General features: G+C 42.3%; 1 protein-coding gene across 1 annotated transcript in view; it reads left to right on the top strand.

The window, feature by feature from the left end:
• Positions 1-14,401, top strand: part of PLXDC2 (plexin domain containing 2) — a 250,187-nt gene that overhangs the window by 185,250 nt on the left and 50,536 nt on the right. The window contains exons 5-6 of the mRNA XM_079948329.1: positions 7,894-8,016; positions 12,929-13,047. Of these exons, the coding sequence (XP_079804455.1) occupies positions 7,894-8,016; positions 12,929-13,047 (242 nt within the window). The remainder of the gene's footprint in view (positions 1-7,893; positions 8,017-12,928; positions 13,048-14,401) is intronic.

The raw sequence follows: 14,401 nt of genomic DNA, 5'->3' as shown, positions 1-14,401 counted from the left end.
TTATGTATTTAAGCTTTGATTTTGTTATGAAGTGCGCATTTGACATTTCAGCTTCAATTTTTGTACTTGGCTGTATCCCTAATTGTGGAATTTTATCAGCATTGCTCAAAATACTATTGAACATATAATTTGCATGCTATACATTAATACAGTATTATTGTACGTAATGTGTAGCATTTCAACAAGAATTGCATGATGCCGTTGATTCAATACTGTATCAGGATGCTGTATAACTTGAATGAAGAAGTAATGTGGGTTTATGCCAGGAGAAGTGTATTAAGCCAATTTGGCTGATAAGTATAAAAAACAGATAAGATAAAAAATGAAATTGTATACAAATTTGTTTTGTGCTTATTCACACATCACAAGGCAGCTTTAAGCTACCTCCTTAGAAATAAATCCTACAGAAGTGAACAGGTGGCTGATTTCATGCCATTAGTCATCAAGAAAACGTCCTCTCGGTATCAGGGAAAACTGTAATCATATACTTGGTTTAAAAACATGGCATAGAAAGTAATCTTCACAGTTTTGTGACATGAGAAGTTCACTGAAATCAGCAGCAAGTCACCTGGGGCACAACTTGGTTCCTTGGTTTCTGGTAGAGTTTTTCAGTTGATTTCCACCAAACAGTGAGTTTGTTCTGGATCAGCAGGATCAGTAGCTGGTTTAACTGGCTGGCTGTAATTCTTTGCAAAAAGCAAAATGCAGTTTACTGTGCTGAGAGCTGGTTTAAGCTAAACTTATGTTGCTTTAAGATGAGTGCCACCTGCCCTATGTATTTGCTTCTGCTGCACACGAAATCCCTGCTAAATCTGAGGGTTGGTAAATAAACAACTCAGAAGGACATAATAAATATTCAAAACTGCTTCAATTCAAAGCATTCCAGAAGGTGGTGTTCATCACTTCTTACCACTTTGAAATGGTTGAGTGCAAAACAGTATATTCCATTAGAAAAGATCAACATAATATAATTGCGATGTTAACAGTAGTTGTTGAGACTAAACAGTTCCTTCATCTGCTGCTGTAGGTGGGCAGCCATCCTTGGAAAGCAGTCTAGCAACTATAGGAAACAGGAAGCTGCCTTGTATGTAGCCAGACCATTGGTCTGTTGAGCTCAGTATTAGTTGTACTGAATGACGGCAGCTGTCCAGGGTGACATTCCCAGCCCCACCTGGAGATGCCAAGGACTCAACCTGTGAACTTCTGCATGCAAAGCAGATACTCTAGCACTGAGTTATGGTCCTTCCTCATAAGTTTGATTCTCAGTCAGCAGAGCATGAGACTCTTAAATCTCAGGGTCATGGGTTTGAGCCTCACGTTGGGCAAAGGATTCATGCATTGCAGGGATTTTGGACTAGATCAGAGGTTTTCACCCTTTTTGAGTCCACAGCTCCCTTGACCAACTACCGTATTTTTCGCTCCATAAGGCGCACCTAGTTTTGGGAGGAGGAAAACAAGAAAAAATTATTCTGAATCCCAGAAGCCAGAACAGCAAGAGGGATCTGGCTTCTGGGATACTGTGTGGCTGTTCTGGCTTCTGGCTTCTGTTCCTCCTCCAGCTTCTAGGACAGGCGTGCCGCTGAAGAGGCGCTGCGCAGTTCTCTCTCTCTGCGCAGCACCTCTCCTTCCCGGGAGAGGCGCTGTGCAGAGAGGGAGAAGGCGCAGCGCCCCTTCAGCGAAGCTGGAGAAGGAACAGAAGGAGTCCCTTCTGTTCCTCCTCTGGCTTCGCAGGACAGGCGCTGCTCAGAGAGGGAGAGCTGCGCAGCGCCCCTTCAGCGAAGTGGGAGGAGGAACAGAAGGGGCTCTGTTCCTCCTCCCGCGTCGGTGAGGGGGCTCTGTGCAGCTCTACCTCTCTGCTCAGTGCCATTCGCTCCATAAGACACACTCACATTTCCCCTTACTTTTTAGGAGGAAAAAAGTGCATCTAATGGAGCGAAAAATACGGTACATTCTTTATGCAGCACCCCTGTGGGGCTCAGGAGCCCAGTTACGGCACCCCTTGCCTGCAGAGCTGGCAGCCTCTCGCTCTTTTTTGAACACTCCCCCTTGTGGAGTGTTCCCTCAGCCTCCTCTGCCCTCCCCTCTCCTTGGGAGTCCTGCTGCTGCCGTCCCTGCTCTCTGAGCTGCCCCACACCCCACCCCAAAGAGAGATGCCTCCCAAAGGACCATTTGCCTGTGGAGCTTATAGCTAGGGCTGCTGCAATAAACAGCTGTGCAAGCCTTTGGGAGGCAGAGATGCAAGAGGGCATCAGAGGAGGGAGGGAAGGAAAGAGGGACAGAGGCCAGTGTTAGCCCTAACCATCATTCAAGGTACCCCAGGGTGCCATGGCACACTGGTTGAAAACCACTTAACTAGGTAACTGTTGTGGTCCCTTCCAACTCTACAGTTGTCAGGCAGCTGCAAGCAACTCCCACAGCCAGTTGCCCAGGAACGTACAAAGACAAGGAAAAGTTTCTTACCATCTGTTTTTTATTCAATATTTACAGAGAGGCTTTGGAACACAGCCTCTTGGATAATCCTGTTGTCCTGAGTGAATCTCCACCTTGCTTCTCTCCCACTTCATCATTTGTCTTCATCGTCATCACCTCCTCTACGGGTGCCACTTAATGCCCTCTGTCTTTGAGCTCTTTGCTCTCCTACTTTTAAGGCTCGCCGGGTTCTGGGAGATGGTGGGTCTGGAATGCTTTCTAGTGACAACGTGTCAGCCAGCTGCTCCTCCTGCTCTGTCTGTTCCTCCTCTCCCATTATTTCCCAACTTTCCCCCTCATCTTCCTCTGAGCTATGGCCTCCCTCAAACCCCTGTTGTAATTCTGAACTGTTTCCTCTTCTCTGGAAGAGTCAGGCTGGGGAGGCGGTCTCCACCATTTCTCCTCTGCCCAGTCCCTGACAACAGTTCCGTGATTCTAACTATTCTATGATTCCTGTGTATTTGTCCTTTGGTGCAGCAGAACAGCATGCTGGCAATAGCAATAGTATACCCTTCATGTGCAGTTTCACCAATAAAGAGGAGGAAGATTTTAAAATTTACACCCCACTGCTCTGCTTTCAAGGCAGCTCCTCTCTATTATGGAAAAATAGTGCAGGAAACACCTACATAAAATTCCCCCCGTTTTTCTTTCTTTTCAATCCATTTATGTGTTGGTCCTTTAGAGAACATCCTCTGTTATAACTCATCCCTTTTGTGTGGTGACACACATTCTGCTGGTTATCTGATCATGGAGGAGCCAAAACAAAATTACATAGGTTGTGTACCGCAACATAAGTGTGCAATCTTGTCATTTTAGTAGGCCCCATTTACCCCTTCCTCTCCCCCAAAAAGGTCAAGCCTTAAATGTAACAAGTTGGGTTATATTTACCAACTTTTAAACTTCATTGAATTTACTTTCCCCCCTTTTTATCCCTAATGCTTATACAAGTATTAGCCAGAAAGTGGTAGTGGAAATGCCAGTTTTGCAAGAATTGGGGGTGGGGGGAGTGAGGGTTTTATAAATCTCTGGCTTGGCTCCTCAATCTGAGATGTTTGTCAATCAGGTACAGGCAGAGCTGATCTCAGACTGCAGTAGTCTCAGGCTATCCTGTACCTGCTTATGGGTTTGACTGCTCCCTTGCTTGGCTATCTGTGTTCTTTACAGTAGAAATGTCAGCATCAGTGGTATCTATTTATTTCCAGACTGCTGGCCCTCACAGACCATGATCTAGGACAAATCCTAGATTGAGGTATTCTGGACTCAAGTTGTTAATGGCCTTATAAAAATCGAACAAGAACCTTGAATCTGGCTGGCCTGATAGAGTGCAAGGCAGTGCACACTTTTGAGAACTGGAGTTACCGGTATGTGCTCAAATAGCTGTGGAGGTATGAGGGGCAGTAGGACCTCTGATGCACTTCCTAATATGGTAGAGGTCTGTCTTTGGCAAACAGCTTGAGTCAAGCAAACAGCTTGCTCAGCTTCAGCATGTTAGCGGTTGGAGGAGATGGTAGTTTGCTATGCTGAGCCCCTGTGAAAGCAGGAGAAGGTTCTTGTGGACCTCAGCTCCAGAGATGTTGTAGGTCTGGTATCTGATAAAATGAGTAAGATATTCCATTGGCTGTAATTTAGAATTATCTAATTAATAGGCCAGGTCAGAATATTTCAGCCACTTTGTGTCCTGGTGCGATTAATTTTGGATAGAAATGTGCTTGCTTATTTATTTATTTATTTATTTGTTTGTTTGTTTGTTAAAATTTATATCCCTCCTTTCCTCCCAAAGGGCCTTCACACTTTCTTGGTTTAAGTAATAACTGGAAAGATTATAAAATTTGAAGAGACTGGAAGGTTTGAGTGCATCTCTTATATCCTGTTTTTGCTGACTAATGCATTTTCAGAGGAAAGCTGAGAGGAAAGCTGTAAGATTTAGTGATTTTCTAAGCAATATTGTTGTTGTCTCCAAATGCCCTAGGACGAGAGGAGGAAGTGACCTCGAATCTCTTAAAAGGCACTCTGTGCACTTATCGGCCTACTCTATATGCTGCTGCAACCTGTCCAATAACATCAAATCAGCTTCCATGCTCAAAGGGCCATGCAAGCTTTGCCCAGATGAAGACTCTGTCATACAAAACCTTTCATTGTGCTGTCATCACTGACAGACAATTGCTTTTCCAGCTAATTAAGCACCAACCTTTGTGTTAGCCAGAGCTTTTAACATATGGTTCTACCAAGCACTATCTAAATTATATTAAGTAAATTAGTCTTTTTTTTTTTTTTGACAAACAGGTGATTTCCCTAGGTAGGCTTGAAATATGACTCTGAGGCTGTGGAGCCTTACCAACTTAGGCTTTCACAGTATTAAGTCAATGCAAAAACTCCTATACATTTTAAATAAGGTCATTTTTTCAACCCAGAGATTCCTAGACAACCTAATCAACTTTGAGCAGAACAAGGAGACCTCACAACTACTTCTTTTTTTTAAAAAAAAAAAAGTGACAACACCCTGCTTTTCTCTTCACTCAAAAGAAAGCAACTATATAAACATGGCATTATTCCATTTGTTAAAACACAAATTAACAAAACTAAGCAGCAAAGCAAAGAGCAGCATTTGAAATTGGTACATCAAACGCTTGTTCAGAAAAGGAATTTTTGAGTTGCCATTGGAACACAAGTAAAAGGGGAAAGAGAACTTAAATTTCCTAGAGCAGGAAGGCAAGGCGCCACCAGACGAAAAGCCACCAACTCTGCCTCAGAAGGCAATGGCACATGACAGAGGGCTGCAACAACCAACATTACTAGACAGGCAGATTCACAAGAGAGAAGGAAGGTTCTTCAAGCAATGCACTCATGCTTCAGTACACTAGCCCAGAGGTGCAAGGATGTTGCTTTTCAGAAACTGACAAAATAAAAACAATGCAGGGAATCTGGGGAGATGGGTAACAGTTTGGTTTTTTTACAGCATAAGCTTTCATTGATTAGAGTCCACTTCATCAAATGCATGCAAGTGGGGAGAGGACAAGTGTGTGAAGGAATGAGCTGAGGTTACTAATGATTTGGCTGGGATACAGAGACCAGGTACACTGAGCAGCTTGGGTACACCAAGTAAGATTTCTAAATGTCCACCACCACCACCATGATTGACTTCCATGCCATTATCACAAACTGCCTCCCCTCAGTTTCAAAAGAAGTTAGGACCATGAGAAGATGCCTTACACCAGGCTACACCATTGGTCCCTCCGGCTCAGTATTGTCAACATGGATTGGAAGCAGCTTTCCAGGGTTGCAGCCAGTAGTCCTTACCAGCACTCTCTGGGTTGACTGGAGATGGATTTTTTTTACATTCAAAGCATGTACTCTACCACTGAACTATGGCCCTTCCCTATGACTTCATGTTTTATTTGACATGTATTGTGAGGGGCTGCTGAGATACTTGGATCTGTCTTGGGCAAGCAGAACAACTCATGTGTTATTTGGATCCGAATCATCGAATGTAAGAATTACTATAGAATCCTGTATCATTGGGTGCATGCATTTTGTTCGGTTTTATTATGTTGCAGAATGCGGGACAGTACTTTATATCATGCTACGTAATAAAAATAAAAGCAGTAGTAGTGGTTGTTATTTATTAGTTAGAATCATCATCATTATTATTTATTGAATATAATTTATTACATTTATAACCTACTCTTCCTCTCAAATGACCCCAGGGCAGCAAACACATGATAAAACAGTAAAAAACACACCAAAAAAACAAATGCACTTGTATCAGCAAGTCATCCCTAATCAGTCCGTGCTTTTCATAATTTTTTCTTTCCTGGTCTAAAGGCTTTCTGTAAAGCTATACGATACCATTTTAAATCCCCTCTTTAATAACTTTCCATGCTGTAACTTGATTAATTTACTCAGGCAGTTGAGAAGACAGTGTCTTATGTTTCAAGCTGTAGAGTCTTTCCGGAAATGCCAAACCCCTCCCACAAAGGAAAGATTAAGTAGTTCAGGAAACTGTAGGTTTGGAACATTCTTGCTGGGCCACAATGAATCAACAGAGAGCAAATGTAACCATCAGAAAACTGGGTCATAGACAGTATAAGCCAGCTCTTGCCAAATGTCTGTGCAAGCCTATTCAAAAATATGCTTGGTTTACATTTGCGATTTACTCAGGGTATTAGTGAAAATGATAAAATATCCTGTTCAGCGGGAGACCATTCAAGCTTTGAATCTGTGGGATGCTTTGAACTTACCCTGTGTTTCTTTCCAAGTTGTACTGAAGCATGACTAGAGTTGACGTTTGATCCCAGAAATGCTTCCTGGCTTGCAGTTATCCATCTTGTTACTTTCCCTTTCTTTTTATTTCTTCCTGTAACTTTGGAGCAGGGGTGGCAGCAATCCACAGTGCAACATTTACTGAGAGAGCAGAAAATGTATTACCTAGTGAATCTAGTTGCAGCATTGGTCAGATGCGGCTGTGCTGCTTTAGACCGGGGCAGGGGGACTGATCTTCCCTAGTTGTTGATGAGCTCCAACTCTCATCACTTCCAGCGAGCCTAGCCAGTGGTCAGTGACAATGGGAGCTGTAGTCCAACAGCATTGGGGAGGGAGGGCTACACATTCCCCATCCCTGCTTTCAATGAAACAGAGAATGCAATCTGACAACAGGTGTTGGTTGCACTATGTATACTTGGTGCCCACCAACTTGGACAGGTGGATGGGACAAGCCACCTGTCAATCGAGTGACATCATTATGATATCAAACAGCTGATAGGTGGGTTGTTCCACCCCACTTGTGAAAAGCTCTTGCACAGCATTTCAGCCAGCTGGTTATTGGATGCTTAGGAACTGCTCAATACCAAGTACACAAAAACTCTTAAGAGAAATTCTGTATCTCTGCACAATTCAAGATATGACTGTGAGCTAGAATTTAAAGCAGAAGAGGGCAAATGCTTTATGAGCTTGATGATGGAATAATTAGCAAACACACTCACAAATAAATACTGTGCACTTTACAGAGTTAAGGTAGCCCTATGGAACAGAGTGAGCAAGCATGCATGGAATTACAGTGTAAGTGACAGAACTATAAACCAGAAAGACTCTTCGTCTTCCATATAATGTTAGCAACAGGCTTTATGTTCACCCCACCTCTCAAAAGTGGCCTGAAGATCCCAGCTGATGAACACTGGCCTGAATTATTTCCCTATCAATATGGCCCCTGACTTTTGTTCCTCATGGGAATCTATTCTTCCCTTGGCCTTTATGGTGTTTTTTTCTGTATTCTTTTGCCGTTCTTTGATTCATTATTAAAACCTGGTGATGAGATTAATTTTCCTTCAGTAACTCTTTGAAGCTCTGGCAGCACCTAATTAACTCTGGCATGTATTAACTTTTCAGCTGTGGCTGACATGATTCTGCTCTTTTGTTTCTTTATTATAGGTTTTATATATACAGGGGAAGTTGTGCATCGAATGCTAACAGCTACGCAATACATCGCACCTTTGATGGCCAACTTTGACCCTAGTGTGTCAAGAAACTCGACTGTCAGATACTTTGATAATGGTAAGTATTAATCCTTCTGCCAGATTATCCTTTAGCTCGTCTTTTTTTGTTCTTTGTAGGAAAATAAACACTGAAGACGGTTTATAATATTTAGCTCTCAGAAGTTTGATTCATCTGGCTAGCCATCCATCTGAGTCAAATACCATGGTTTAAAATGTTATTGGTAGATTGTGTTGGCAAACATTATCCAATATTATAATCCATCCAAGCTGCTAAAGTCCTAAATCTTACTTTAGTCATGAATCTCAATTAACTTCATCAGCTGAAAAAGACAACCCTCTAGTCTTCCAAAAGTATATGCTCCCTCTGGTACCATCAGTACATTAAATAGGAACCATTTTGCATTCTTAGAGTCGTTTTTCACCCAGAGGTAGAGCATGTCTGAGGTTAATAACCCTCATCAAGATGGTGTGCAAGGTGCTCCTATATAATGATCTAATAAGCCTTACTTTACCCACAGCTCCCGAAGGTCAAATACCTGGTACAGAATTTTATGTGATAGAATGCTGTCCTTAGCTTATTAATCTGGGTTGTTGATGATTTTTCTAACTTTGGGGGCCAGTCTTGCTCTGCCCTTTCCCAAGTACCTTCTCAAGTCCTTTAAACCACCTTCTACCCATGGATTAAGATCCTGGCTAGTTCCGATCCTGTTAACTGGAGTTTCCCAGTTTGGGCATAATGGCGAAACTAGGTTAATTAGCTCAGGAAGGTTGAATCACAGTATACCAGGAAAAGAGGAGCCAAGAGGCAGCACAGTGGTGGAACGCATACATACAAGGTTGGTGAAAATCTTGCCTGAATCACTCCAAAGTTGAAGCCCCACTATCCAAAATGCCCATCTCTACCAAATCCCCCCACAGTGTATCCTCATGGGGAACACTGGTCAAGATAAGGATCGAGGTGGCTATTGGAGGAGGCACTTGGGGCCGGAGTCATTTCAGGTTTTATAAGTTATTACCACTTTGAATAGGTCTCTGTAATTCTTAGCAAGCCAATGAAGTGCTTTTAGGATTGCTGTTATATTCTCCCATCTTGCTGCCACAGCTAATGACATGCCAATAGCATTCTAAGCTTGCTGTAGCTTCCAGATAGTTTTCATGGGCAGCCCCATGTAATCTGAGTGCAAAGTCATCAGAGCATGAATTGCCGATACCTGCTTATCTTGGTCCAACAACAGCCATAGTCAGTGAACCAACTGGAGCTAGAAATAGGCAATCTTCGACAGTGAGGCCTCCTGAGTCTCTAGTGGCAACATCATGTCAAGGAATGTAGTCTCAGGTTTCGTTACCAGGAAATGAATATATATCTATCTCTTGTCAAATCACCAAATAGGCTATATAATTTTGTGGACCGATATATGCACATATTGCATATGCATAATAACCAAATATTTGTGAGACAAAATGAATATTTGTATGGAAGAATTGCTTTTAAATAAAATAGAAGCAACCCGATCAATATTCAGAAAGTAAATTGCAAACACGTCTGTCTGTTTCACACCATCCAGTGATGCGCTATGCAGTGAAATAATTTATGCAGTAAGATTGTGAAAGTTCCATTTGAAGATAACATAATGAACATGCTTCAATTTCCCCCCTTAAATGACTTGCTTTTTTTATTTCCGCCAAAGTGCTGGTAAGAAGCAAGAATAAATTACAGTGTGTTGTTGTTGAACTATTATTGTGATGCTTTAAGATACTCTCCATGGTGCATTGAGCTTGAATCACACTGACCCATTCTGAGTTGTTGTTGGGTCACTCTGACAAGGAAAACTTGTTGAGATGTGAATCAAAGCATATGCTGTGAGGGAATGAGTCAGTTCAGAGTCCAAAAGGCATTTTTTTTGTAAGCAATGCCTGAAATAAACTTTGAGATATTTACTAAAGAGGAGTTGCATTCAGCTATTCTTTACTCAGAGTAGACCTGTTGAAATTAAATACCTTGGGAATATTTTAGTTTAGAGAAAAAGTGAGTAAGAGGTGACATGATAGAAGATTATAAAATTATGCATGGCACAGAGAAAGTGAATAGAAAGGAGTTTTTCTCCCTCTTTCGTAACACTAGAACATGTCGACATCCAGCAATGCTGAATGTTGGAAGTTTGGGTACAGATAAAAGAAAATACCTATCCATGCTGCGCATCATTAAACTATGGAACTCACTCCCACAGGAGGCACCAACTTGGTTGACTTTAAAAGAGGGTTGGGTGGCTATCTTCTGCCTCCAGTCAGAGGCAGTAATGCTCCTGAACACCAGTTGCTGGAAACCACAGGAGGGCAGAGTACTCTTATGCTTCAGTTCTGCTGGCAGGTTTCTCGCAGGTATCAGGGTGGCTACTGTGAGAACAGGATGCTGGACTACATGGGCTACTGGCCTGACCCGGCAGGCTTTTCCTACATTTAATGGCCATGACTAACTTAGGTCCAGTAATTTCAAGTGGTCTACTCTGAGTGAGAGTTGATTGAATACAACCCAATACCTTTTGTATTCAGGACGATATCGGGATTTGCCCCGCTTTTACTGTATTAAAAGAGGTAATCCATCATGATCAGGCCAGATTCTTGCCAAGGCAACAAATGAAGGACATTATTAGGAATATAATAGAATATTTAAGTCAGGAATGAAAAATAAGCAGCCTTAATGTTTTTAGATGCAGAGAAAGCATTTGATAATGTCTCCTGGGATTTTATGTTTAAAGTTTTAGAGTACATGAGCAGTGGAGGCACTTTTATAAGAGGAGTCAAGGTAATATATACCGAACAGTCAGCAAAATTGATAGTAAATGATGTGTTGACTGAGAATTGTAAAATAACTAAAGGAACAAGACAAGGCTGCCCATTGTCACCCTTGTTTATATTAAAAAAAAGGATTTGCCCCACTTTTGTAGGGCATGCTAGTTACCTGGGAATACATTTTCAAGCTGCTGATCCAACAAAAAGACACAACAGGAATTTTATATTCAAGAATGCAAAAACTGGGGCTTTCCAGCACATAGTAAGCCACAATGCCAGGGCTTTGCTCAGCACGGCAAGATGGTTTGACTGACAATTAGCTACGAGCCCAATTCAAAGTGCTGGTTTTGACCTATAAAGCCTGAAGCGGCTCAGGACCACAGTACCTGAAGGAACGCCTCTCCCCATATAAACCAACCTGAATTCTGCAGTCATCACCTGAGGCCCTTCTTTGTGCCTCCTTCATGAGAGGTCCAGAGGGTAGCAACACGAGAACAGGCCTTTTCGGCAGTAGCTCCCTGCTTGTGGAATGCCCTCCCTAGGGAGGTTCAGCTGGTGCCTTCACATTATTTTTAGGCTCCAGGTGAAAAGGTTCCTCTTCAACCAGGCCTTTGTTTTTGTTTTAACTATTTGTTTGTGTTTTATTTTGTATTTTTATCTTGTGAACAACCCTGAGATGAAGGGCAGCCCTGAGATATGAAGGGCAGTGTATAAATCTTAACAACAGGCTGCATCCAGCTTGGTAGGTCAGAAGGATTATAGTTTGGTCCATGGGGATTCAACAAAACAATGTGCGTAAAGAATAGTGGGACATGTGCAACTAAGATGCTCAACACCATTATTAATATGGGCATCATCCATAAATTCATGGTGATTCTATTTAGCCGGTGTAGTTAATGTTTACCACCAATGATGTATATTATTTAATACCCTTCCACTCTGAAAGCTTGCAGTAGATAAGAAAAGATAATCTTATGCATAATAAATGGACGGAGTGAAAATGGAATGCTTTAAATATTAACATTTCTGTGTCAGCATTTTGGTAAACATCCTTAAGTTTTATAGGCAGTGAGTTATGAGCTAAATAACACAATGAAAAACCTATGATGAAAGAAAGCTAGCAGTTTTGATTTAGAGGAAACAATATTTTAAACAATTGCACACAGAGAGTTTTAAAAAATAATAAAATATGTAGCATCATTGTTTCACTCAGACCTGACCTGTTGTGGCTTCGAAGTCTGATTTTTTTTTTTTCTAAGGACTAGCTTGAATTTTTTGGTAGGCCAGCATCAATGTATACGTACTAGCCCAGGCAGCCCATAATAAATATATCATGTTCTTAGGTACCAGAGTATCAATCCTGACCACTTGTGTGCATCTTCATTCATTCTTGTATCACCTTGCTGCCAAAGCTCTCAGGGAGGTTTGCAGTGGAAAACAATGTCTTACAAACTATGATAGAAGAGGAAGAAGGAACAGGGAGGGATGAGAAAAATAAGGAGAGGTGAAGCCAAATGGCAGTTGATCCCAGTGGAGGAAGGCTTTGGCTGGCCCATCACCTCACCTCAGATTCAGGCAGGTGGCACAGCTGTGGGTGGAGGCAGTTCTGAATCTGGCATTTATTATCCCAATAGTATAATAGTTCAGCCCTACAAACCCTACAACATTAGTCACAGATCTAAAGGAAATATAATGCCTCTTCATAAAGTTGCAGTATTAATTAAACTCTGTAATTTGCTGTTGCAAGATAAGGGGTAGCCACTGGCTTCAATTGCATTGCACATGCCGCGTGAAAAATACTGTTTTTTCTTGCTGCTCAGTTCCTGTTTGCACTGTCTTGGGCTCTCTGACATTGAAAACACCCCCTTTTAACATGTTCACATTTCATTGGATGCCAGGATTCTGCACCCACCTTACCTTCTGTTTTCCACTGAGGCGGTGGCTGATGTTTGGAGGTGTATTTGAACACCCCTCAGTCAAATTATCTTCTCTTCTGTAGGCTAAGCATGTCTGAACAATAGATAAAGCTCTATCCACTGTAAGGCCTATTTAGCAATAGTAATAGTTGTGATAATATTGCTATAAAGTTACATTTTGTATGGTATCAGATGCTGTTAAATGGCTACCCTATAATTTACGGTGACATTTTCCTCTCCTCTTCGCGACTTTGGACTTGACAGGTACTGCATTGGTTGTCCAGTGGGATCACGTACATCTACAGGATAATTACAATCTGGGCAGTTTCACATTTCAAGCAACACTTCTCAACGATGGGCGTATCATATTTGGCTATAAAGAGGTGAGTTCAAGCACTGAAATGATTTACTAAATTTAAAATCCTGCTCCGTTCAAGCAGCTGAAATATTTAAAAACCGACAGCCCCAATGCTCTGCCATCTTAACACAGAAGACTTTTTTCTGTGCCAAGACTAGATGCTACCGTTCAAAGGATGCTCTTTGCCCATCTAAGAGATTGCTGTCAGGAACAGTCAGGGTCATCCCAGGAGAGAGGGAGGACTAGGCAAAACCACACGGTGCCTCCCTTGCCCCCCAGTAACATTTTTACACAGACCAAATCTGCCTCCAGGACTAATCCAGGAAATGAAGAAGCTATAGCAGAAAACATTGGGAGGTATGGTGCAGTGTTAGAGGAATTATTCTCCCCACAAGAAAGAAAAAGGAACAAAGAGTGTGCAGAAAATTAGTTTGACTGTTAACTGAATATAGAGTGCAGATATAATGCCATTTGTTTAAGATTACTTGCAATGATTTTTTTATTTAGAGCAAATAAACATTACTGAGCTAGTTGAATTCAGGATTTGGGGGTCACAAATCCTCCTTTTTGAATGCAGTTGCACCCCCTCCTCCCACACCAGCCCTTTCCTGGAGCTGCAAAGGGGCTTCTGGGTATCTGTGCAGCCTCTGCCCAGGCACCGGGCGAGTTGACATCGCATTAAGGCACCAGGCTGATTTCATGATGAAAGCTTAGAGGAGAGTTTGGATGGTGTTAGAGCAATCTAATGGGTGTAAATAGTACTCTGCTCACAAGGGAGTTCCTTTGTGTGCAATATGGCATCAGAGAAGATTACTGCAGCTTCTTCTAAGATACGGCATGAGGGAAACCGGCAGTCCCATTTTATGGAATAAATATTGCGTACCAACTTGCCTTGATATTTCACTGCTTGCATCCCTAGGCCCTTTAATGTGACAGTTTAGCTATCTTTTTAGTTAAATATACCGTATTGGCCTGAATATAAGCCTCACTTTTTTCTCAAATTCCAACTGTGAAAAGTTAAAATGCGGCTTATATTCGCGACCTTACGGTATGCAGCCAGGAGTGCAGGGCAAACAGTGCCAGGAGCAGCGCCCGCCCCGCGCATAGTCCCCCATCCTCTCCCCCAAGGCTGGGAAGGGAGAGAGCAAAGAAAGGGCAAGGCCACCTGTGACGCAGCATGGCTCCCCCCCCCCCACACCCCCAAGTATGTAGCCAGGAGCAGTAAGGAAGGGAGCGGCTTATATTCAGGTATTTTTTTCTTTTCCTCCCTCCAATTTTAAAGGTGCGGCTTATATTCAGGTGCAGCTTATATTCGGGCCAATACAGTAATAGCTCTGTGTGCTCTCCCATACGATTTGGATTTGGTTTGGAGGGTTCAA

Source organism: Podarcis cretensis, assembly GCF_951804945.1.
Source record: "Podarcis cretensis genome assembly, chromosome: 12".
Lineage (NCBI taxonomy): Eukaryota > Metazoa > Chordata > Lepidosauria > Squamata > Lacertidae > Podarcis > Podarcis cretensis.
Note: the sequence above shows the minus strand (reverse complement) of the source record. Positions and strands in the feature narration are given on the sequence as shown.